This window comes from Colletotrichum jinshuiense, chromosome 9, assembly GCF_051148585.1.
Source record: "Colletotrichum jinshuiense chromosome 9, complete sequence".
Classification (NCBI taxonomy): domain Eukaryota; kingdom Fungi; phylum Ascomycota; class Sordariomycetes; order Glomerellales; family Glomerellaceae; genus Colletotrichum; species Colletotrichum jinshuiense.
This window is the reverse complement of record NC_139316.1, coordinates 872,624-897,531: the sequence shown is the minus strand read 5'-3', so window position 1 is coordinate 897,531 and position 24,908 is coordinate 872,624. Positions and strand designations below refer to the sequence as shown.

Sequence of the window (24,908 nt, the reverse complement as noted above, 5' to 3'; positions counted from 1 at the left end):
CTACTGCTGCTGACTGAGTCGGAAGTTGTGGTTATCATAGTACTGGTGCTGCTGCTTGATTCTGATGCCGATGGGGAGAATGACGAGGAAGTTTGGGCGTCTGGCACATTGCTTGTGGTGCTGCTGCTCGAATCCAGTGCCGACGAGGAGGATGAAGCCAAACTCTGAGAGCTCGACAGACTGCTGCTGCTACTGCTGCTACTGAAGGAGTCGGGAGTTGACGGCACGATGCTGCTAGTACTAGCCGACACCGATGCTGTCACCTGTGTATACAGGTTCAGTCGGTTAGGGCCACCGCACCACTCGTTGTCCGCACCCATACAGATCATGCCGCACTCGGTTTCTGGTGCCGCCTGGCCAATGATTTCATTGCCGCAGTAGCACTCGCGTGAGTACTCGAGGCCAAAGTACAGGTAGTCCTGGCATCTTGCCGCGCACTTCTCGACCGTCATGTCATCGGAGCGATAGTCGACGACCTTGAGCGACCGATCGTTCACATTGTCGGTCCAACAGCTCTTGTACCGGAAGGATCCAAGTGAGTTCTGGTTGCTCCGCGTAGTACCAGATAGGGTTGGGCTCATGTACAGGTTGAGACGGTTGGCACCACCGCACTGCTGAGATTGGTTGCCGTTGCAAGCAAGGTCACACTCAGCTGCGGACACCTTCATGCTGGCCCCATCCAGCTGGGTACCGCAGTAGCACTCGCCCCTGTATTCGACACCAAACCAGGCATACTCGTTGGCGCTGCACGAAGCTGCACACTTCTCCAAAGTCATGGCGGGATCGACAACGACCTTTCCAGTAAGCACGCGCTGCGGGACGTTGTCCGTATAACAACCCTGGTACTCGAAGCCAGAGATTGCCGGCGTTGTGGCATCTGTCGTCTGGCCCGGCGAGCTGACCGGCGTCGTCGATACGGGGGCGTTCTTGTAGACATTAAGTCGCATGCTACCACCGCAGAGCTCGTCATCGTTGCCGGAGCACGCTTTGTCACAATCGGATGCAGGGGCCGGGACTGTTGGCGCGATGCTGCCGCAGTAGCATTCCGAGGACCATTGTGTGCCAAAATAGTCGTAGCCGGCGCAGTTGGCTGCGCATTTTGCTGCTGTCATGTCGTTGGCGCTGATGCTCTTGCTCGGGAGTACGCGCTGCCCGTTGTCAACGAAACACCCGAGGGATGTGATTCCGGGCAAGGAGGCGGGTCCCCGGACCACGGGATTCGAATTGCTGTACAGGTTCAGGCGATCTCCGGCCCCGCATCTGTCAACGCTGTTCGGGTCGCCAGCGCAAGCAAAAGAACAGTCCGTGGAGTCGACTTGCATGCTGCCGGGATCGCGCGAGCTGCCGCAGTAGCACTCACGGCCATATTCAACGCCAAAGAGATCGTACATGGAACAGAAGGCAGCACATTTGGCAATCGTCATGTCGTCAGCCGCAGTATTTGCGGCGCTAAGAGCTCGCTTGCCATCCACATTGTCTTTGAAGCAACCCAATGGGGTGTATGTGAGATCCCGCACAGGATGAATGCCAGGCAGAGCAGAGACTGCGTTGAAAAAGAGAGAGTAAAGCGGCAGAAGCCGCAGGCTTGAATGAGTGGAAACCATAGTAGCAAGGTTATGAAGAAAGGACCGCAAAGAATGGCGACCAATCCAGACAGCAAGACAAGGAAGTTAAGGGAGTGGAAGGATAGGAAGTAGTTCAATCCACAGGAGTATTCCAGGACCAGTATTAAAATATAAGCAGACTCATTGAACTTCATTAGTTAGGCTACCTGGGATACGTTAGCCCCCCTGAAGAATCCATTACTCTGCGGGATATCTTTGAACGGCAGCCGAAATGTCCGGGTAGTCAACTCCTATTTACCACCGGAACTAACCGCCCGCTATGTAATAGGCGGGTTTCATCCAAAAGTTGTTTTTCCGGTGTTTAAACTGAAATTTGTGTTGCTGTGGATGATGTGAACTCGTGGCGCCGAGCCGAGTTGATTCCAGGCTTCTGCAATTTAGGTAAAGTGCCATTAGCATATTGCTACATTGGGCCTCAAAACAGTCCTCTTGGGATGGTCCGCCGCTCAGCTCAGGGGTAGATGACTAGTGTGTGTCTTTGTTCTAGGTGAAGCTCCTTTTGGATTTCCCGTTTGGCACGCCGCACGCTACCCCCACGCCACACCAATAGTTATATTAGCCCCCAGTAAGGTTTCCCTATGATTGAAGCGAGCCAAATTGCTAAAACAAAACTGGACGATTAAGTGTTTTCCCATACCTGAAGCCTCAAATTGCCAGAGAAATAGAAAGCAATTGGTCGCTTGACGGAAACATCAGCAATCGCAGATGCTAGCGGACAGACCGTGCATACAAGCCACATCGGCACGTCGGCAAAACAAGTTGCATCTATTTAAACTGTATTATATAACTATCAAGTACCTAGCTCCTCTGAAAACCATCTCTCTTATTGTAAAGATTCTCTGTAACTTTTCAGCGACTACCTGTAGATATGTCATTTCGGGAACCTATCAAGAAGTCATTAAGCGCTAAGACTGGGTTGGCAAACCGGACGGCACAAGCAAGACCTCGGGGAACGAAGCTCCACTCTACCCAGCGCCGGCCAAAACCATCGGTCGATTCTTTCCGGATGCTCAGGACTTTGAGTCCAAGACCCAGGAAAGGAGCAACGCTTTCAACGCGCACAAGACGATTTGAGAGCTCAGTTGTCAATGAGGCGTGGACAATTCTCAGTTCACCAACCTGAACATCTCGTGCTTTGCAATCTGGCACATTCTACCCACTGTTAAATTCAGGATCCCGTCCAGTTTCCCAAAGATGAGGTAATCCATGGATGTGATTATTACAACACCGGGCTGACGGTGACAGGCGGGAAGGGGAATCCTCCACTAATTTACTCTCACGACATCTACTCAGTAACTGATCGCCACGCCCTTCTACATATAATATATAAGCATAACAACTAGTCCATGGCAATTATGTATGATAGCAGATGTCGCTCGAAGTACTTTTTGGCTATCCTCGTGTGTTTGGGGGGGGGGACGAAGACCCAGGGGCCTGACGTTACGTGTCGTGTGGTTGGCTGTTCCACTTTTGCGTCACAAGAAGCAGCTGCATTTCGTATATGTTATGATTATATTACATCGACCGGCTACGTGTGGTAAATCGCCTCGAAATTGAAATCACTCCAACGTGAGTAACATTCGCGGTTCCGATAAACTCGCATCCCCTAAGTTTTAGATTTTGAACCCTTCCCTCTTTAAAATATTAACCAAAATATCTCTGTCTACACATTGTGAGTACTTATTGCTTTAATACCAGGTTAAAACCCTTGAAAAGGTGGGCAGTAAAGTTCCTCTATCTGAAGGAGGGAAAAGCACGGTGACTAACCTTCTTCATTTATCAAGTCAATGGATACCTGAGTAAATTCTAGCCTTCCTTCAAACTTGTCGAGCTGATCTGGGTCAATTGGAATTCCTGGATATTGAAGGTCTTGCGTTGCATGTGCTGGAGACTCGGGTTTGAAAACCCATCCGAGAATCTTGCCAAAGAATCCTTTCCGTACCACACGTATGCGCCTTTTTTGTTCATTTTGGTGCTTATAATCGAGCGCCCATTCTTTTTTCCCTATATCCAATAATACACATACTCTGTCTTTAGTCGATGCTTCTAGAGTCCAGAGCATTATCTTCCAACCGTGGACCTTCCTTCGATCCTGGTATTTTGTTCTGGTTGTGTTCGACATGTTTTTGTGGGAGACAGAAGATGGCATGCGTTTGTATAGCTCATCGTATTTCGCATCTGAAAGCTCTTTCCAAATTTGAAGGTTTCCACCATTAAAGCAACGATTCTCTGCAACCAATTCACTTAATATCTTACCTTTTTCTTTTATTTTGCAACTTGAAATTGGAAATTCAGTTGCACCTCTAGTCCCCTTGTCTGTGATATTTGGTAGGATATGCTGACAAGTGATAACCTCCAAGAACCTTAAGTATTCGGTTTTATTGGAGAAGTAAAATTTGTGATCTCTGTGAAGCATTTTGAAACGGCAGACGAACTGTTGCTGTGTAGAATCGTCCTGGCTGCTGAAAAATGCATGAGGCATGATTAACTCCAGTCGGCATGGATATGTACTCCTGAGTTCTTTCCCATTCCTCTCAGACAGGTCGATAGTGATTAGCTCTGCTCTTGAATTTCTTTGAAGATCCCAGAACCGATGTCTTGAGTCACGATAGATAGTTATCTCGACTGGGTATTTCCGCATCAATGAAGCGGAAGCAAACTCCACCTTCCACTTTTCTGAGCCGCACATTATGAGGTCCTGGTTGTCTGGGTTCTTTTCATGTTCTAGGCTTTTGAATAAGTCTAGACAGAGGCCTATTTTAGGCCTGTCATTCGGGTTGGTGTTCAACATGGCGCGAATCTGGCCAACTACCCCTGTTGTACGCGGGAACTCTTCAGCTTCAAACTTTTTCAATGTGTCGTCAACGGTTTTTCGAAGAACAAATGTTCCTGTATTTAGTTTCGTCCAAAACGCAGCATCTGCATGTTGCTCACGTCGTCGAGAGTCAAAACTTTCTAGCCCTGCTTTTCCGCGTTTGATAAACACCAAAACTTGCAGTAGCACACAAGCCAGCGACCAGGTATCATACGATGTTTTGAATGACGAGGTCACTCCACTCTCTGGCCGTGGAGGTGCATAGGCGGAGGTGGCATTCCGAAACGAAGTATGAGCCGCGTGGCCAAAATCCGTCAGGTACAAGCTCTGAGTGCCATCATTGTTTTCATTGGCTAGGATGTTGGCTGGTTTGATGTCCATGTGGCCCGAACAAGTGATAGCGCGGTCTTCAATAGCCCGATGCATTTCTGCAACGGCACTGACAATTTCTAGCATCGCCTTCCATAAAGGCTCATCGACTAATTCGTGTTTGTGTTCCGAACCCAGGGTGGGTGTTTGTGTACTTGATCGCGACAAAAGCTCCCCAAGATTTGTATCATATTGCGGATAGACGAGCTCGACAAATTCGTGATCTGAGGATTCATACTTGAAAGCAAACCTAAGCCAAGCAATATTTTTATGTCGTCTTGACATATTGTATGCAATCCGAGCCTCCGCTTTGGCATGTTTGATTCCATACTCAGCGTCATGCAGTTGGTAGTGATATACCTTGCGAAATGTTGCAATGTCCTAAATGATTTAGAAATTAGTATTGTTGGCACAGCGGTATTTGATGCCGGCACGGCCAACGGCGGATGAGTTGGCTGACCTCTAGTTGCTCCGGCTGGCAGAAGTTCTTGTCCATTTTACAAACGTAAAACTTCGGATTGCCTCTCTCACTGTTGATTAATTGTTCATCTTCATAGATGAAAGGTAAATTCTTTTTGCTCATGTTCTCGATATCTTCTGGCATCTCCCAGTCCATTGTAAAAAACCGGATGTCCGCGACCGACTTTTTCAAGTCAAAGGCGTCTTGAAATATTGCCCAGCGGCACGTGTTGCAGACATTTTTGGCGAAATCAATGTCCCTCCTCTCTGCACCCATAGGCCCGTCAATATAGTGGCTGCATTGCTCAGGTAGCACCGTTGGACCTAAACGGCTGAAAAGTCGAGTATGTCTTCCTGTATCGGATCGATGGTCGTAAAGATATTCCACCAAACTCTTTTCTCGCAGCACCTCAGATTCGCGAAAAACGAATAGACATCCGCACAAGATCAAGGTTACAAGATCCTGAAGCTTCTCGGGCTTGTAGATGTTGACGCCGTAAAGCTGTTCGGCAAGACTTCCACTTCGATTGACACAATCCGGAGGTTGACAAAGGCGGCAACCGCAATCCAGGAGTCTGCGGTTTCTCTCGATACACCTTTGAACCTTTGCGTAGCTAGGCAGCATCTCCCGCTTATCCTGTGATGTTGCAAGGTCGGATATTGCATACGAAGGCCCTCCATCTCGTGCAGTATCCTGGCGAAGTTTATCGAGCAACGGAATACTCTTGCATCTGGCATCCCGCGCGCACTCTCGGAGGAGGCTCACAGCCCGGTCCCTTTGGAAGTCGTTCATACGATTAATGATCGGCCAAAACTTGACACCGACAACCTGTCATCAAATCCAACACTCTGTATACTAAGTCTTTTAATTCAGGTAAATTTCTGATTCACTGCAGCAAGATAAATTCAGGTGCTGACAGGCTGCAATAGTGGATGGGACGAGAGGCTGACGGAGATTGCAGTCTGTGATAGGGTTCGCAATGGCTGACTGCACTGGTATTGAAAGGATGGTTACACGACGCCGCCGAGATTGCGATGAGCTTGGCAGCGTCTATAAACACATTTCTATTGGTTGAAATTCATATCGATATCAATATGGTTGCCGTTCGGGAAAGAGTGCATCCTCGTTCAAGAGGTGGCGTCGTATTCGTTCTCAATTCAGTGATCAGGCTGGCCAGCAGCATTCAGAATAGATATGCTTCGAGCCCCTGATTGGATACTAAAAGAGATTCAGCTCTGCTTTCAATTTATCCTTGCAAGGCATCCAGATGCCTGAAATAATTTTTGTCTTTGATTGGAGTTGCTGAACCAACCAGGACAGCATCCTCTCCTAATAGACGCGCTTCCTCACGGAATACAGCTATGGTGATGTGTTACACAGCATTACGTTGTCATAGATTGTGCGCCAATTTACAAAAACTCTACGTTTGCATCATTTCAATGCCCGTATTCAGAATAAAATCATCTCGGTTCCTGTGTTGTTTAACCTCCGTTTACTGGAAGAGTCTCATTCCAAGTCAAGCCAATGTCATTTCCGTTGCCGTTTAGGAAAGAAAATGACGGACAGCACGACCATTGACCACATCACAGATGGCGGTTATGCTCTTGAAAACTTGTCAGCCACCCAGTCAGCAACGTCAGCGCATCTTAGCAATGAGATTTTATTCGATCCTCACGCACAACGTCCTCAGCCTGAGAACGACGCCACATTTACCACTCCTAACATAGCTGATCCTAGGCTTAACACACCTCGAAAACTAACTAAATGGGATGTTGCGGCTCTTATTGTGAATAAGATGATTGGGACTGGCATTTTCATGGGGCCCTTCACCGTCATCGAGAATACTCAGAACAAAGGCCTAGTCATCGGGTTTTGGGTCATTGGGTTCTTTTATACTATCATGAGGTACGCTTATTTCTAATATGCAGGAAATACATGCTTACCCACTCTTTGAAGCCTAGTGATGTACCTTGAGTATGCAAGGAAATTACCGTTCACTGGTGGCGAGCTTGTTTATGTTCGTTGCCCACCCCTCAAGTCCCTTCGTAATTGCTTGTTGAGACCCCAAATCTTACCAACTCTAAAACAGTTAGACGACGTCTTTACTCGCTATCCACTATTGACGTACACTTTGTATGCCTTCTACTTCGTATTCTTATACACAACGAGCACCAATGCAATGCAATTCGCGGCCCAGGTTCTGATGGCCTCAAAGGGGAGTGTTTTTCTTGAAGACGCTGGAGTTGACGAAAGGTTGTTGAGGCTCCTGGCCGTAATGGTGACAACAGCAATCTCCATGTTGCTATATCTGTCTAATTCCAGGAGCCGCCAACTGAATATAGCAACTGCCGCTGCAAAGGTCTTACTTCTCTTGGTTGTGTGCATTTTTGGCGCGTGCTATCTCAAGAAATACGGTGCACATATGGATGACTGGTCGGAAGACAACGGCCAGCCTGATGGTTCTCGGCGACTCTTGGCCTTCGTCACCATCCTATTTAGCTTTCATGGATGGGAGAATGCCACCTTGGTTTGTAATCCTATTGTGACATTTGTAATACTCTAACAGTTTATAGGTTGCCGGGGAAATTCCTGAATTTTCAGTTCTGCGGGATGGAGCCATGTGGGCTGTTGGAGTCGTGGGGATTCTCTATATCCTGGTGGCTACTCTTGTTGTACGGTTTTTAAAACACTATCTGTTGCCCAAAAGACATGACACTAACGGCATCACAGTGTTCTGCATTCTCTTGGGACCAAGGCCCGCTACAAAACTACATGGCCGAAGTGAGAAGCCGTTCAAGACTTTTAAGTAACCGCTAACTTTTGGAAAGTTTTTCAGCGTGGCTGACAACTCAGGAGGCCTCAAGGGCACTCCTTCAGAGAAAGCTGCTGTAGCAGCCGCTACGATAATTGCTTTATCTTCAATTGGAAGCATGATTAGTGTCGCATATACATGTGTGAGAGGTATGATATTCTGCAGAATGGACCAGAGTAAGGTTGCTAACGCTACGCAGTCAAGCAATCAATTGGATGGACTAATATACTCCTTTTTTCTCGAATTTGGAAGCGGTCTGGGCCCCTAAGAGCAAAATACGAGAAAATTCCAAGGGAAACCGGTGCTGGATTCGACTTAAGACTTCAATTTGATGGCCAAGAAACGCCGTACAACTACCCAGGTACCCCTGAAGGTGGGATTATATTACATTGGTTCGTAACTGTGTTCTACATTTGCATTACAGCAATTTTCGGTATCAGGGACGCAATCGACTTTTCAGCGAACTTACTAGTATACGGTCATTTCTTCATAGAAAGCAAGTTGTCACTCATGTTGCTTCACCCCGTTGCTAACAAATCCAACAGGTTTAGTAGGCCTTGGCTTCACTTGGTTCGACTCGAAGCGACCAACTCAACTACCGCCAAACTATCCTACCGCAAGATGGCTTCCTGAAGAATATTTACCAGATGGCACAATATCCTGGCCGCAACCGCCTTCCTGGCTTAGGAAAGATCCTTGGAGGGGGTCAGTTGGGGGTTACTTCGACGGATTAGGCCAGACTGTACTGGGTATTTTTATACTCCTTTTTAGTGCGGCCATGCTAATTGCGGAATGCTTCACAACAAAAGGACTAATTGTTTTTGGTGTCAATGGCGTTGTTTTCTTCGTTGCCAGTATTTACTGGTTGCTCCTTGTTCGAAAAACATCCACTCCGAGGAAGCTTAAATGGCTCGGGTTCGAAATTCAACACGAAGTGCATGGCTCTGTCGACCCAGATAACATGGATGCTTCAGAGCTGTGTGAATTCTGTGAGACATTTTACCGCTCGTTCCTCTCTGATGGATCTCAATCACGAGACCATCGCCATCCTCACCATGGTTACATGAGCATCAGGAAAATTAAGGTAAGCCTCAGCATGTATGTTCTCAGGTGGGGTTTTTAGCATGGCTAATTGAAATGATAATCACGTTCAGTATCACGGAGACTAATTTGGAAAGATGCAATCCTGCAACTCCAAGGTATCTGAAACGAATAGCAGCCGGTGTTTGCAGTCACGTTGTTGGTATCACAGATACCTGTACAGGTAGTAAATCAAAGTAAAGCAGTGCGGGAACCTGTTTTTGAATTCGTCTTTGGAGAAGGGAAGAAAGTAGAAAGTTTGGCAGCAGCAGCGGTACTGAAAATCTAACTGTTGGCAGCCCGGAGGTTGGATCTCCGGGTTGGACTGCCGCGGCCCCTGCCGGCTGCTGCTGACCGCCTGCCCGTATTATGGCCAGGTAATCCAACACACGTTGAACTTCATAATGTATACTCATCGTTATTTGAGCACACGAATGATTCAAGACGGAGAAATTCGTTTATAGTTATTTTCAACTTAGCCCCAAAAGGCAACTGTGAAGTATGATACCATAACTAATGCCTTACTGTGACTGGATGGCTCTGCCACTTAGGTACAACCAAGCAAATCAATTGGAACAGTACTATGCGGCACTGCCAACAGCTATTTCAGGCGACCGAATGTCAATGCACATTTCTGGTGCCAATCAAGTGATGCAGTCATCATTTCTGCGAGAGGCAATCCGAAAATGACGTGTCATTGCGCACACATGTGCTATTTCTTATCAACGTCGGGCGCTTTTTTTGCAATTATTTAACTAGGCTACCAACTTTCCGGATCCTCTAGAGACCAAACTTCAGCGACAGTATTTCCCACTTTGAATTGCCAACATGAGTCAGCATAGCGGCGAAACGTTCATCAACAGCCTCACGTCATGGGTTCACACCGATATTAGGAAGTATGCCGATCCTGAGGACATTAAAGACGAACTTGAGAAACTCTTTCCATCGAAGTACGATGCGAGACGAAGGAGGTGGATCCAGAATTATAAGATTGAGGTTGGCACTCTCTCTCCGTCTCATTGTTACCATCGACCCCGAGCACTCGAGGCAGACTGACATCAACAGAACTTTAGCATTGACCACTTCCGTGTGAGGGCACCATCGAAGATTCCAACAGTAAGTATCCTTCTCTGCTAACAGGGGCATCGCAGCCTGAATCGCTCGCTGATGTGGATTAGGACATTATAGAATATTTGGAAAACAAAAACAACCAGGAATAGCCCACCGCTTTGTGATCTGATCGAGGATTGCCATCTTCAGCTGATCCACTGTAGCACACACGTCTGTTGGGCCGCCAGGATCATGGATTTTTGTTGGGTGGCAATCTACAAGAAAGGGAGGGAGGGTACCTTCGGAAGCAGGCTGCGTCAGGCTCCAGCGCCACGTAAAACACGTCTTGGGTCGCCTACATTGGCGAACCTTTCTGCAGCCTCACGGCACAGCCCCGTAAACGTATTGGTTTAGGATTTTCCTTGGAGTCGTGGTTCGTAGCGCTTCCAACTAATTGTGCCTGTCTGGCGACCCCGGCTATGTTTATATATATATATGTGTGTGTGTGTGTGTGTGTGTACACACGCAAAACACCAGGCACACCCTGCAGCGATGAGTTGGGAAAAAAATCCTTCTTTGTAGTTGACTTCGTTATTAAAGTCAGTTATCTGTGTCTTTGGAAACCTTGTAGGCCAAGTAGTTTTCAACCATGCATTTGTTACATGATAATAGGTTGCTCTTTTCCGCCGCGACCTCTATCGAAGCATGGGACTTAGGTTCGCTTATGCGGTCATTTGCTACGCAAGGCAGTTGAAACTGATATACATAGACTCATTAACGCCAGCATCATTTAATAATTTGCATGAGCAAAAGGAAGACATGCTAAGGTCATACCTGTCAGTAACCACATACCTTTAAGAGAGGATTTAAAGTAAATTTAACGCAAAACTATAGCACCAATACAAAGATCCCCAGGGCTCTCATGTACGGTGATGATATCAAGCAAAATAGACACTGGAACACGATTTCACTGACCAATGTCTAGAATTATTCCCCAACAGCACTCTCGCGGGTCCCTCCAAATTACTAGTGGAGCATTTGGAATTCTGACGACAGATCTGTCAACTTTCCCAGGTTTCCAACAGGTTGTATCCAGCTTTACTCGAGACGGATCAGACGGCTATATCAGCAGGCCAGGAGCGTACTTCAATCAAAGATCAGATGGCAGATTCTCCAACAAAAGTAAAGCCCTACTTATAGTGAACTGTGTAATGAAATCCACGGCTGACTTGAACAGGATTCGAGGCATCTTTTCTGCTCAAATATGTCGCCAGAAATCATAGGAAGGTTACACATATGGATTTGCTGGATGAAATCCCTCAATGGTCTGTCAGACAGCAAGGCATCTATCAACTTCATAATACAGTGAACAAAACGAAAATCAGTACCACAATATTGATCAACCCATCGGATGTTCTTTGCCATCAAATCAAACAGAATCATGGACCCTCGGTATCCAATCAATATAAACATGAAGACTGGACTAGTGTTATAACTTTAGCATTTGAAAGCATCTCTGCTAATTGGACCGACTACATTGCCTGTTTTAACAGAGCGTTTGAGAGACTTGTACGTGGAGCCCTTTACATATATCATGTGTACCTTTCTTATATTCAGCAAAATCTTATAGAAGAGAGATGCTCTTGCAACTGACCCGAAACGGCCAAATACTGGAGACGCCGACACACAGAGTCTAAAGGCCGCACTTGAAATCATGGATAAACTCCAGGTTGCCTCTCACGTCCTAGAAAGCAACATCAGAACTATTAGAGCAGTGTATAAAGAGTCCGAAATACGATCGAGTCTTTGGCAACACGCTCAACAGTTGGTCGAAAAGGAAAGGTTTGCGAATTGCGTGGACACTGTCACTCAGGATCTCGAGTTCCAACTGAGTCAGGTTCAATCTCTGATGACGAGACTGAACGCTGTTGCTGCAATTGTAATACTCTACTGCCTGTTATATTCTATCAGATTCTGCGGAAAATTTTGTAACTAACAGACTTAATAGGTGCGCGATCTTGTCAGCCTACGCAACACTCATACAATGGAGAAAATGACAGCCCGCACTGTCTTGGAAGCTCACACTATGCGAGTAATTGCTCTGCTAACCCTTTGCTTTCTTCCTCCGACGTTCATCGCGGTACATTGGACTTTTACTCAAAACCATCTAAACAAGACTAACAGGTCATGTAGGGATTCCTGGACATGGGATACATCAACATCACCTCTGCAAAAGGTTTAATCAAAGTCGATGTGGAGCCTGGCCTATGGCTGTACCTTTCCATCTCATTGCCTCTAGTATTCTTCATAATGTCAGCCTACTTGCTTTGGGATAGGCGTAATATGCGAAGAGCGAATGAAAGCAACAGTCGTGTCTAACCTGCTTTTAATCAGTGAGTAGCAACGCCTGAGATACTTTGGGTTTTCTTGAAGCCGGGGGCAAGACGCGGTATGAAAAAGACTCGCGGTTACATTTTATACTGGATATATTGTGCCTTGCGCCAGAAAAGGATGTTTTCCGACCCATGGAAGATATACACCACCAGACTAAGGTCTTGACAGCGAGGAAATTATTCACCATATAACGGTGACTTGCGAGATTATGGGCCTTGAAAGAAGAAGAATGGCAACTCCAGTGCTGGACGTATCGCAGCAATCGGCGTAGCGATCCCATAAATGGGTGTGATTAGTAGTACTTAAAGTTGAATGGCTGGAAAGTTTTCGTCGAAGGGAACGATGTGGTAAACCGTAAACCAGCATCAGGGGAAAATAAGATTGTCGGCACAATAGTTCTAGACCGTCAGGTATCTGGAGTAATATTATTCTTTGCTAAACTTTTCTTTGGCACCCCGATGAGAGGAAACATCATTCAAGTAATGGACGACATAAGGTGTCCCGAGAGTTATTTGAGGATTTTGTGGTATTTGCGCCGTCATCGTTGAGTCGGCCGTCAGTGACAGCTGCCTGGAACTTGCAGTTATTGTCGTTCATGAACCAGAAATCATAGCGCACGCTTACATTCCCAGTAACAGCTAATAAGTGATTAATGCCCCGCTAATGGTCTCCAATCAATGCCATCAACGTCTCAGGCACCCGACGGGCGCATGCTACAGTGGGAATCCATAAGTTCGAATACACCCACATTTTCCCAGCCGCCTGCTTCTACAATCGCTCATTCGATCAACAAAAACCCATGGATTTTCTATCATTTATTGCTCTCAGCTCCTCTTCAATGGTATATAAAAAGCACTCAACCAGCAGCGTATTGACTCTTCTTCCTCAACCGCGGCCCAAACTTCCAGAGCAACAACGGCCCAGGCCACCCGATCGCCACACCCAGAAAGGCAAGCAGGGTGTTGCCCCAGCCATAATCCAATTTTTGGTACAAGCTCGGCGCGAACAGCGGGAACCCGAACCCGGCCAAGCTCCTCAACACCGTCGCGGCCGCGACCGCGGATGCCGCGTAGTGTGTGTACGTGTCGACCAAATATCCCTGGATGCACTGGAACCCAATGATGACGCCGCTACTGAAAACAACCGCGCCGATGTTGGGGCCGATCCAGTGCGTGTGGTGCTGCGCTGTCCAGCCGTAAATCACCAAGCCCATCGGCACCAGCAGTGCCCCCGGAATCATCATCGGCACGCGGAATTCCGGACGGCCTGGTCCGCCGTCAGGAACGTAGCGCCGCTTGAGGGCGGCGTAAATGCGGTCCTGCAGGGGTGCGCAGGTCTGGGCACCGATGAAGAAGCCGAGACCAAGTGAGATGTAGTTCAGACCACCAATTCCGACGGACTCGCCGTATTCGCCTGTCCAAAGGGTCGGGAATGTAGAGAGTACGAGGTACATGAGCCCGTAGAGATACATCATGTAAAGCGCCACGGCCTGAACAATGGGCTGTGTGCCGAGGAGACGGAAGGGGCGAGTGAAGGCAATGGCGAGGGCGCGAGCGATGGTGCGATCTGGGTGGTCGAAGCTGGTGTGTAAGGCAGTGTTTCCCGTCTCCTTGATGAGACGCTGCTTTCTGCGGCCGAGAAGCACCGGCGCAAACGTTTCCTGCAGGACGAATACACCAATGGCCTGGATGACGGCCGTCAGGATAGTGGTGCTGTAAAAAATCCAACGCCACGTCGTGTTTTGAGTTACAAACCCGCCAGCGATCGGTCCAACAGCAGGGCCAAGGAGTGGCATGAGGGAGTATATACTTATGGCACGCCCACGCTGCTCAGCGTCGAAGAGGTCTGCCAGGACGCCACCGCCGATGGCGAGAGGGGCTGAACCGCCTAGGCCAGCGAGAAAGCGAAAGGCAATCATCTGACCTTTCGTGCGAGCGAGACCGCATCCAAGATTGAAGAACATGTAGAAGAGATTTGTGAGCTGAAGAACGATGACACGCCCATAGAGCTCGGATAGGGGGCCCCAGGCTAAGGGGCCAAGAGCGTAGGCGAGGACGAAAATCGAGAGGACGAGGGCTTTCTCGAAGGAGCTGGTGATGTTAAGATCACTGCCAATGGCTTCCAGGGCAGGAGCAACCATGGACGAAGAGACTGGCGAAAGGAGCGTGAAACATGATACTGCCGACTGTCAGTGAACGATATCTTCTAAACACGGATTTGACATACTGCAAAAGACTGCTGCCCACTTTCTTTTCATGGACCATTGCTTCGGGTTCCCCGTGTCCGTGGGGCTATCCCAAGTCACCAAATTTGGATCCCGCGGAGCGTCTGCGGTGGGTGTCTTTTCGGCATCGGGACTGCCGATCTCCAGATCTCGTCTGTTCTCGATGCCATCTCTGACTTCGGATACCGTCCTCGATAGAGAGCGGGACCTAGCGCTCCTTGTGTGTTGGAGGCCACGCCCACTGTGCTCAGAACTGCTGTCACTGTCGGAGGAGGTTGAATGGCGTGAGGAAGCCGTCCGCTTTTCTTCGACTTCCTTTTCTGACGATGTGGCTAGGGCGCTCTCGACCTGGTCTCTCAGCGTCATGCGCTTGGGGATTGTTGGATCGGCCTCATTGCGAGGCTCGAGTTGATTTGTATGTGATGGGTTGTTTGATTCCGCCATTGCCTGGTCAGATTCTTGGCTTGGCAAAACTCGACTCTTATCTTAACATGCCAGGCTAAACACCGCCTTGGATATAGATTACTGGCAATATAAATACGATAGTGACTCAGGCACGTCAGTGAGATAGGTAGCAGGAGGAAAAGGTTCAACTTGAACAGAGGCAGTTCCAGATCCTCGGGAACAAGCTCTGATTAAATAAAAAGTAGAGCAGCAAGGGAAAGGAGGGTCAAGAATGAATCGTTCCCATGAAATCTCTTAAAACATGCCCCAGTTGCCAGCCATGCTTCCCCGGAAGTGGCCCGCCACCGACCACGTCTCCATCGGCACATCTGCACTTGCATTTGTACCTCGGGGATATGACCGTGTGCCGGCCTGGCTGGGTTATCAATCCAATGACGTCCACGAACATGTACGGCTGCAGCTGCGGTAAGACCAGCGAAACAGAAATGCGTCGGTCCCTTGGCCACATGATGCCGTCTGAAGCGGCGCTAGGCACAAAAATCCCCGAAACTTCGATGGGCATAGTGCTTCACGAATACTGGGTCTGGGGCTTCTTCCCGGTGGCTAATGGAGAAAATTTGGTAACGGAAAGGAATAAAACTGGATGGCACTCTTAGTCAAAGCGGACATAGAGAGCCATAAACGCCGTGGTCGTGTGGGCGCAGCGAAAACTCGAGTTGAATAGTCCCGGAGTTTGCCTCCGTTTTTTTGGTGGTTTGAGGCCCGTTCCGGCACACGGTGCCGAATCGGCAGCGCTCCATAGATCGCTGACGTTCGTATGACTACTCCTGTTGGCTGTCTGGATCTGGAAGGAGCTCACGGGCCCCACTGTCTACTACTATGGTATCTGTCACAGCGTGCAACCTTTTCGGCCAAATGTGACAGCGAAGACCCTGAGCCATCTTCCACCGTCTCGGCCGACGTCCGTATGCATGGATACAATGTTGGGGAAAGGGCAGCTTCCTCATAAGCAAAGAGCCGCCGGCCGGGCATTGCTGGCCCTGCAGGTGCTAATGCGCGATCCTATTCAACATTGGTGCATGCCGTTGCCGCCCCTTGTCAATTCGAAGGGACTACTACGCAGGCCAGAAAGTTGTTGAGGTGGTCAGAAATATCTCGATTGAATAAGGTGGCACAGCAAAGAGCCGCATGTCCGCTGATGAGCAGGGCAGATGATCTCGCAGTTGCGATTTGCAGACGGAGGTACTATCAAGTAAGGTTACATGCTCATGCTATTCATAACAACCAGACTTATAAACCAGCTATACCTAAAGCCAAGTCCCATGAACGCCATAGACCGTTTGCCTAGTTTCTCAACAGGCAGGAGAGCCAAAAAATCGATTTCGATAAAGTGCTTTTGTAAGTGGTATCTTGTTTCAGAGGAATGCAAGGCACAATGGGTGGGGAGCCACCACATGCAGCCTATGCGGAGGCGTCGGTCTTGGTGTCGACCTTCTTCGCCTCGGGCTCAGCAGCGCCATCGTTCTCGCGGGCGCGCTTGCCGTTGTTGTTCTTATCTTCGGCGACGGGCTCACCCTTGCCGTTCGTGGCCTGAATGGACGGCTTGGCACTGCGGAATGGGTCAGTAAGATTGCTCGCTTCCAAAGGAGAGGCCGATACGTACGCGTTGCGGTCGTTGGCAACCTCGCTGGGATCCTTGCGGTTCTCCTGGTTGTCACGGCCACCACGGCGATCTCCGCCACGGCCACGGCCTCGGCCACCGCGGCCACCACGGCCACCTCTGAAGCCGTTCTTCTGGTCGTTATCGCGACGCTGCTTCCAGTCGTCTTTGCCAAAGTTGCCGCCACGGCCACCCCTGCCGCGACCGCGACCGCGGTCGCCGCCGTCCTTGCCCTCGAAGAATCGGCGGGAAGTGTTGGGCTCAAGCTTGCCAGAGCTGATCAGGGCGCTCTTCTCCTTGACGTAGTCGATCTTGGGCATGATCTTCAGGTCGTGACCCTTCCACTTGGGCTTGGGGTCGATGGCGAGGAACTTCTGGGCAGCCTCCTCGTCGGGGAACTCGACGAAGACGGAGCCCTTGAAGAGCTTCTCGTTGGTGCGGCGAAGGCGGACGGCGTTGATGGAGCCGAACTGGGTGAAGAAGGCCTCGAGGTCGAACTGAGTGGACGGCTCCTCGTCACCAAAGCCCTTGACGTAAACGCAGCGAGCGTTGTACTTGTCGTTGCCGGGGGTGTAGGGCTGCTTGCGCTGAATTGTCTCCTCGCCCTCCTCGCCGGCGATGTTGACCTGAGTGCTCTCCTTCAACGCAGCGACGACGGCGGAGTAGGGCTGGAAGCGGCGCATGCGCTTGAAGTTGGTGATGGTCTTGAGGGGGATGGCCTTGTTCTCGAATCCACCGGTTTGCTCCCAGAGGAACTTGTCGTGAGGAAGGTTGCTGTCCGACAGGTAGAACTCGACCTTGATTCGGTCAAGTCAGTCAATGCAATCATTTTAGGTTCACTCGAATGGCGCGCCTTACCTGCTTGCGAATCTCGGCAGGGTCGTCCGTCTCCTTGAGAAGGGAAGCATCGAACTTAACGTTGTTGGAGTACTGCTTGGGGTCGATCTGAGCGGTCGTCTTGATGATATCGGTGTCCTTCTTCTCAGACGCGGCGGGCGCAACCTCGGGCTCCTCGTTCTGGACGGTCTCCTCGGTCTTTGCAGGCTCCTCGACCTGGGCGGGCGCCTCGACGGCGACAGCCTCGACGGGCTTGGTTTCCTCGGCGGCGCTCATGGTGTAGCGTATCGAACGTGGAATCGCAGGGAGTGGATAATCTGGAAAACAAGACGATGATCAACAAATTGTTATGGCGGAGAGATTGCTTCGTCGCAAGCAATCGGTTGTTTGTCGCGGGCACAAGATGAGTAACACGGCGAGGGAGTCAAGTGTAGGAATATTGTGTGGCGGGGTAGGCGACCACAAGAGTCAGAAGGCAGAGGTGAGTAATTCGGAGAAAGCTTACAGCGAGAAGAAGGGTCAATGCAATTCAGCGACTCTGATTCGAGGTGAATTATGTATTGATGGCTTTGCTGTTCAAGGTTTGGGCATTGACCGTGGGAGGCAATATTCTTTCTTAAGGCGGGAAGGCAGAAAAAAAAAAAAGGCGTTCCCCCCCAGTACTGAGGATTTTGCGACGGGATTTCGCATGCACGAGCGAGAGCTCCAGTTTCTGCCGCAGCGGGTTGCGCGCATTCGATGCACACCGCCCGTCGCCTGTTCCACTTGGTAAGGTGGGGGACTGAAAAAATCGACCACACGGGTGACAGTGAGTACTGCGGGAGGCTGGGTACGTATCGGAGGCTCCACCTCAGCCTCCAGCCTCACATGAACTTGTTCCTTAGGTAAGCTGCAGGTATTTGCAGGTCATCTTTCAAGGCACGTGACTACGTGACAGCTCCTACGGAGCACAGCCAGCCAATAGAGGTACGTACCGGCTGTCGGGATATGCCGTCCCATGGCCAAAATTTCCGTCTCTGCGTCTCATGCTCCTGAAGCTGTCGCCATCCCTTCAGCTCCAATACCGCGACCACACAGACCCAATTAGCCCAAGATGAGAGGAAGAAAGCCAAGGTGGTACAGCTTGACCAAGCCTGTAAGCTCTTCTCGATCCACCCCTTCAGTTCCGGTGTCAATTGCGGTCCCCTAAACCCGCCGTCTGCTTTTACGCCAGAGCACTTGATCATGCGACGTGGGACCATGAGCGAAAGCTGACCAACACTCCTTGTTCGCAGAAAGTCCGCCAGTCATGGAACAAATATAACCTGTTCAACCTCGCCCGGGGGAACTTGAAGCAAAACCGTTTCGGCAAGACCTTCTTCCAGCAGAAATGGGCCGCCAAGTCCATGACCCGTGGCTACCACGGCGCCCACATCAAGGAGTCGGACTGGTCTCGCGCCTTCTCCCGCCGCCTCTTCTCCGCCGTCGACATGCCCCCCGAATATCTCGCCAGCTACAACGGTTCTGAACAGGCCGCGGGCCGCGGTTCAGGCCTCCACGCGGAGCCCGGCTCCAGGGACCGCACACCCAACGCCGGCAACTTCTCCCAGTACGAGAAGGAACGACAGATCAGCGCCCGCGCGCCCCCGAACTTGAACACGACTCACCCGGCCCAGAACTTCCTGCGTCGGGACGGAAAGGCTACTATGTTGAGCCGGCCCATCCACGAAATGACGCCGTACATGCAGATGGCCTACGCGCCGCTCGAGAGGAGGCTAGATGTCGCCATCTTCCGCTCCATGTTCGCCAGCAGCACACTCCAGGCGAAGCAGTTCTGCACACACGGCGCCGTCAAGGTCAACGGCAAGACGGTAAGCTCGGATCCCAGCGCAGCTCCCCCTTAACGAATCCAAATACTAACCCTTTTTCCCTTCCTCAGATGCGCTACGGTGCCTACAAGCTCAACCCGGGTGACATGTTCCAAGTCGACGTGGACTCCGTCCTCTATGCCACCGGCCGCGCCAAAACCCCCGCGCACGCCAAGTATCTCGCCGGTGAGGACTGGGAGACCAAGAACGCCGCCAAGGCCTCCAAGCAAGGCAAGAGCGACAACCTCGACCCGGAGGCCTCAAAACAAGCCTCCGCCGACGCGTCAGTCGAGGCCGAGGCCGAAGCCGCCGTCGAGGACGCCGACGCCCAGGCTTCAGCTGAGGGCGAAACCGCAGCAGAGGAGACCGAGCTCTCCGAGGAAGAGCGCGCCGCCGCGCACCACAAGCAGCTCAAGTCCCTCGTCCGCTCCGCAAAGTCCCTCATCAGCGACGGCGAGGGCCTCAACCCCCGCAAGAAGCGTCAGCTCCGCTCGTTTATGACTGAGGCCAAGCGCGCCCTCTCTTCATCCGGCCGCGCCACCACCGACACAACCTCCCTTGACCACAACGGCGTCATTGACAACCTTGCCGCGCTACTCAAGGACTTCAAGCTCGACGGCGCCGCAGTCGAGGCTGTCCCCGCCGAGGGCGAGCAGCAGCAGCAGCAGCAGCCCAGTGCTAAGGAGAAGGCCGCCACCGAGGCCGTCACAGACCTCGTCTCCAGCAAGGAGATCCGCAAGCAGATTGACGGTCTCTCCAAGGCGGAGCAGAAGGCCCTCGCCCAGCTCCTTCGCCAGGACGCCGAGAACCCCATCGACGAGTCCAAGCCCTACTGGACTCCCTGGGAGCCGCGCCGCTACATGTCCCCCTTCGCCTTTATCCCCCGCTATCTCGAGGTGAACCAGAACATCTGCGCCGCCGTCTACCTCCGCCACCCCGTCGCCCGACGCGGTACGGCCGAGGTGCCTACTCCCTTCCCTTACGAGACCAACCAGTTGGCCTTCAACTGGTACCTGAGAAGGCGGTAAAGCTGTATGTAATAACGGGTGCTTGGGTGTCGAGGGAAGCGTGGGGCGAGGTTGAAAGGGGCGCAGATTGCCGATGAGCGAGGATCAGACGGCAGTGTACAACAGGATATAGAGCCCAAACTTGTAGGACTGCATGTAGAAGGCTTAGATGTAGTCTCATATGTACATCATCATTGGTAGGGAGAATGGAAAGCCTCTACCCATTCAAGCTTGGAATCCGTGAACCATCTAGCAAACCTTACACGTAAAGTGGTGACCCTTTAAAAGTACCGAGGTTGGTCAATTTTGCACGTACGAGACAGGGAATTCAATCACAGTACGGCACACCAAGCAACCGTATTCTAGGAAATCATCCTTTTTGAATCACACTGAAACTAAAGCTAGCAAAGAGAAAACGTCAAGGAAATCAAATGCCAAGTAAGCGAAGACACCTGTCTTCATGTCAGGCCGTCTTCAACCCCTCCTTCTCCGTGACCTCGTCCGAATAAAATACAGCATTGAGGGGGCTATCTGCTAGACATGAGGCCGGCTGCTCCATCAAGGCGCAGCGCTCCCACCTGTCCACCATGATGATTGTGCATCCACAGCTGGAGAGAGTCGGATGGTTCTACACCATAAGGCGACAAGAGTATCGAGCGTGGCGTCGTAGATTATAAGAAACCCCCTATTCCGAGTGGCAAGTCTTTGGCGAAAAGAAATAAATCCACGATGATACTCTGCTAGCACAAGTGTGTGTCCCACCGACCAACCTAGGTCTCTCTCCCCAGGTCCTCCACAACCGTGCCTACCACACTAGAATAGGTCACGTCAAAGTAGAGCTGCAAAAGTGTTCCGTGAACGCCTCATCGCCAGAATCAGGCCTCGCAGAAGCAATGACTCCTCGTATATTTTCTTTTCGCGTCTTTCCCTCCTTAGACCGCATCAAGCCCCCCTGCAGGACTGCTTCGTCAAGACTTTTGGTGATGTTGGGATTCCGTAATGATTAGATTGAGGGATTGTTGATTAAAAGAGGTCCAGAGAAAAAGGGGTGATAAGAAAGGACAAGAATAGAATCGACAAAGAGGCGCGTTGTGCTGGTATTGTATGGGCATCATTGGTACTTAGACATGGGTCGTAGAAAGGAGAGAATGCGAGCAACGTGTGGCGTCAAGATACCGGAAAAGGCGACTTAACGGAGCGAGAAGCCCTTCCGCTTGCCTTCCTTCTCGATGGGCCGACCGCTTTCGACTCGTTGCTTCTTCTCTTCGAGTTCCATGCGTTGGCGCTCCAGCTGCTCCTTCATCTCTCTGTGGCGGGAGTAGAGCTCTTCTTCGCTCTGCTTCAGCTTGCTCTCCTTCTCGGCAACCTTCTGCTGGAAGACCATCTTCATCTCGGCCTCCATCTTGGCGAGCTTCTGCTCGTGCAGGGCGCGCTCCTCCTCCTGCTTGACAGCGGGGTTGACCTCCTTGAAAACGCTGGGGTCCTGCGACACACCCATGCCGATGAGCTTGTCGGTACGGTAGTTCTCGTACAGGCTGTTGTTGGTGTGCTCCTTGAGCTCCTCCATGTGCGTGCGAATGAGCATCTGGCGGAGCTTGACAAAATCGCAGTGCTCCTCGTTGTCGACCTCGATGACACCCCAAGGGTAGCTACGTCCGCGGACCTTGCGGCCGTCTGCGTTGGTGATCTCATTGGTAGCACCGACGACAGCGAACGGAACCTTGGACATGATCTCGTTGTTCTCAGCAATGGTCTCCTCATCGTCAAGCTCGTAGCGCGGGCCCTCAAAGATCTGGATACCATGGTACTTGATGTCGGAGAGAATCTAGAAGCATGTCAGCATTTGCAGCTGTTGGGAGAAGGATATTGTTGGGGTTCACGTACTCTGGACTTGAAGTTCGCAATCTCCTCATCAGTGAGGGTGTCAGCCTTGGCAATGACGGGGATCAGGTTGACCTTGGTGTGCAGGCGGCGCATGACCTCAATGTCAAGGGGCTTCAGAGAGTGGCCGGTGGGCTGGATGAAGAAGACGCAAGCATGGATACGGTTGTCGACAATGTTCATGCGGTTGACCTTGTTCTCGGCATCAAGGTAAGCGTCGTAACGCTGCTCAATGTTGTCGACGATCGGGCGCCAGGACTCGTCGTTGTTGACGAAGTCACCAAAGCCAGGAGTGTCAACGACCGTCAGGCGCAGACGGACGCCAGCCTCCTCAATGTCGGCGCTGATAGACTGAATGGTGACAGTCTTCGGGATGATGTCGAGGCTAGGGCCGTTGCGCTCCTTGGGGGGGTACAGGGAGGTGTTGAAGAGAGTGTTGACGAGGGTCGACTTTCCAAGTCCAGACTCACCTGTACGTCGATATGGTCAGTAATCGTTCAACATTGTTACCAACACCCTCAATAGGCAATCCGAGACTTACCAACCACCATCACGTTGAAGTTGAAGCCCTTGCGGACACTCTTGCGGTGCCATTGGTTGGGCAGGTTGGCAAAGCCGACATAGCCCGTCAACTTGCGACGGACAATGTTCCTGAGGTCATTAGAAGGAGTCAGGGGGGGGGCGCCAGCTTGGAAGGAGTCGGAGAGGGGCTCTTCGGCGGGGGGCGAGGCGGGCGCCCTCGAGGGCGCCGGGGAGGTAGCAGGGGAACCTTCGGAGGCTGTTGATGCAATCACGTCAGCAATCATGCTCCCTCTAAGAAAAAATAATGTGGCATGTATGGCTAGGCAAAGGCGAGAGGAGCTTCTCTGACCCTGTGGACGACTAGATGAATCACGTTCGTCCACCTGGCTTTGGTCCTTCGGCTTGGCAAGTTCAGGGTCCTGGCTGGGTTTCGATTGAGATTGTTTGCTGGATTGACCGTTGTTCAGGGGGTGCTGATAAAGATCCTCGTACGCAATGGGTTCATTGGGCTCAATCTTGGGCGCGTCATCAACGTCAAGCATGCTCTTGTAGCGACGAACGGTTGCATTCGAGTCGAACGAGGCTTCCGAGGCATGCTTCATGTTCTCCTTGTCTTTGCCCGGGTCATAGTCGGGTTTTGTCGGCAGGCTGCTGTACCTCTTGGAGGTATCTGGGGCGGTGGAGGTGTCGAAGTGGACGCTCTTTGTGCGAGCCTTGACCCTCTCAGCCAATTTGAGGGGCATTGTGAATGCTGTTCGTGTCGATCTGGGCGGTGTAGGGCAATATCTCTGGTCTACTAATAAAGGACCAAAAAAGGAGAACCCAAGAAACGGTAGATTGGTTGAACGAATGTGGGCGAGTAACGAGAGATGCGGTGATGTCGTGGAGAGGATTCCTTGATCCGGATCGAGACGAGAACGGCTGCAATGATATAACGCCCCAGACGGCCATTGCTTGTCGATGATAGCACCGGACTCCTCTTGCCTTGCCTTGCCATGGTCTCATGATGTGCGGGAACGGGGGAAGCAGCTTACCCATATCGAATATCGCGGAAGCAGTTATCTTGAAGGAGAAATTGATTTGAAGGAAGGATCTAAAGAAGTCGGAGACGGAGTTAGTTATGCCGTGGTATGCGTAGCGGTGTTGGGGAGGCAGAGCCCGGGTAGGGAGGTAATGTGGACGGGGAAGGGAGGAAGGTGGACAGCGGAGGTGGTGATGATGTACGGGGCCGAGTGCGCGGTGGCAAGATCAAGCCAGATGGACGACGGACTGAAGGGTCGAGGCACAATGTGCCTGCATCAAGTTTGTTTTCGACTGGGTCGTCGTCCATGGCAGGAGAAATGCGCAGAGATAGAACAAACGGCAAACACATACGTACCTGGACGTCTACAAAGCAGTCGCGTGTCAAGGAGCGTCGCAGGTGGGTAACGAACGAGAGAAAGGGAGGAGGTGGAGAGGATGGTCTGCGACAGACAATTGGGACCTCTGGGTTCCGAAGAAGTGATGCTGGAAATGCTCGAGGCAGTATAGATGATGGGGGGTGAAGAGAAGATTCACAACCTCAAGGGAGAGAGTGTGTGGTGGTTGCGAGGGAGAGGTAGGTGAGGTAAGGTAGGTTCTCGCCGAACGTACGTTTTAGGTGGAAGGGGAAATTTAGGGTGCGACGGGGAGAGGAAAGATTTGGCTGTGCGACCCCGTTTCTCGACGACTGTGCTTTGCTTGCTCCCTTCCCTTGGCTGCACCTCGCTGTACCTTGTCTGCACTAATTAGCATGCACGCTGGGAAGGGACGGAAGGGCCTGGCACTGGACTGGGCTGGGCGATGATTGTTGCTGCTTCGGCACGGAGGGTACAGGGACCAGCATGTGCTGTGCTGTGGTGATTTGGTGTTGGGCCCGGTCTGCTGGCTGCTGCGTGGCCG

The 24,908-nt window shown here is 51.0% G+C and overlaps 8 protein-coding genes across 8 annotated transcripts; 3 read left to right on the top strand and 5 right to left on the bottom strand.

Moving 5' to 3' along the window:
- Positions 1-1,424, bottom strand: EsH8_IX_000261 (WSC domain-containing protein; the record flags this gene model as incomplete). Its single annotated transcript, XM_083266597.1, has 2 exons — positions 1-186; positions 264-1,424. The coding sequence occupies 2 exons, from the start codon at positions 1,422-1,424 to the stop codon at positions 1-3; spliced, it is 1,347 nt and encodes a 448-aa protein (XP_083130162.1).
- A 1,814-nt stretch (positions 1,425-3,238) lies between these two features.
- EsH8_IX_000260 (uncharacterized protein) lies at positions 3,239-5,425 on the bottom strand (the record flags this gene model as incomplete). Its single annotated transcript, XM_083266596.1, has 3 exons — positions 3,239-3,288; positions 3,393-5,190; positions 5,270-5,425. The coding sequence occupies 3 exons, from the start codon at positions 5,423-5,425 to the stop codon at positions 3,239-3,241; spliced, it is 2,004 nt and encodes a 667-aa protein (XP_083130161.1).
- Positions 5,426-6,824: 1,399 nt separating this feature from the next.
- EsH8_IX_000259 (APC family permease) lies at positions 6,825-9,250 on the top strand (the record flags this gene model as incomplete). The annotated part of the gene is made up of 9 exons (XM_083266595.1): positions 6,825-7,174; positions 7,226-7,286; positions 7,359-7,796; positions 7,843-7,941; positions 8,000-8,050; positions 8,098-8,230; positions 8,281-8,577; positions 8,627-9,165; positions 9,236-9,250. 9 exons carry the CDS (start codon positions 6,825-6,827, stop codon positions 9,248-9,250), a joined length of 1,983 nt encoding a protein of 660 aa, XP_083130160.1.
- Positions 9,251-10,860: 1,610 nt separating this feature from the next.
- Positions 10,861-12,590, top strand: EsH8_IX_000258 (uncharacterized protein; the record flags this gene model as incomplete). Its single annotated transcript, XM_083266594.1, has 8 exons — positions 10,861-10,927; positions 10,981-11,047; positions 11,106-11,135; positions 11,197-11,393; positions 11,449-11,780; positions 11,842-12,150; positions 12,220-12,351; positions 12,405-12,590. The coding sequence occupies 8 exons, from the start codon at positions 10,861-10,863 to the stop codon at positions 12,588-12,590; spliced, it is 1,320 nt and encodes a 439-aa protein (XP_083130159.1).
- An 871-nt stretch (positions 12,591-13,461) lies between these two features.
- EsH8_IX_000257 (MFS transporter) lies at positions 13,462-15,273 on the bottom strand (the record flags this gene model as incomplete). The annotated part of the gene is made up of 2 exons (XM_083266593.1): positions 13,462-14,783; positions 14,832-15,273. The coding sequence occupies 2 exons, from the start codon at positions 15,271-15,273 to the stop codon at positions 13,462-13,464; spliced, it is 1,764 nt and encodes a 587-aa protein (XP_083130158.1).
- Positions 15,274-16,695: 1,422 nt separating this feature from the next.
- Positions 16,696-18,007, bottom strand: EsH8_IX_000256 (tRNA maturation protein LHP1; the record flags this gene model as incomplete). The annotated part of the gene is made up of 3 exons (XM_083266592.1): positions 16,696-16,843; positions 16,898-17,691; positions 17,753-18,007. 3 exons carry the CDS (start codon positions 18,005-18,007, stop codon positions 16,696-16,698), a joined length of 1,197 nt encoding a protein of 398 aa, XP_083130157.1.
- An 817-nt stretch (positions 18,008-18,824) lies between these two features.
- On the top strand, positions 18,825-20,606 carry EsH8_IX_000255 (mitochondrial 37S ribosomal protein uS4m; the record flags this gene model as incomplete). Its single annotated transcript, XM_083266591.1, has 3 exons — positions 18,825-18,866; positions 19,006-19,581; positions 19,650-20,606. The coding sequence occupies 3 exons, from the start codon at positions 18,825-18,827 to the stop codon at positions 20,604-20,606; spliced, it is 1,575 nt and encodes a 524-aa protein (XP_083130156.1).
- A 1,168-nt stretch (positions 20,607-21,774) lies between these two features.
- Positions 21,775-24,026, bottom strand: EsH8_IX_000254 (Septin-domain-containing protein; the record flags this gene model as incomplete). The annotated part of the gene is made up of 4 exons (XM_083266590.1): positions 21,775-22,410; positions 22,470-22,936; positions 23,008-23,244; positions 24,023-24,026. 4 exons carry the CDS (start codon positions 24,024-24,026, stop codon positions 21,775-21,777), a joined length of 1,344 nt encoding a protein of 447 aa, XP_083130155.1.
- Between the last annotated feature and the right edge of the window lie 882 nt (positions 24,027-24,908).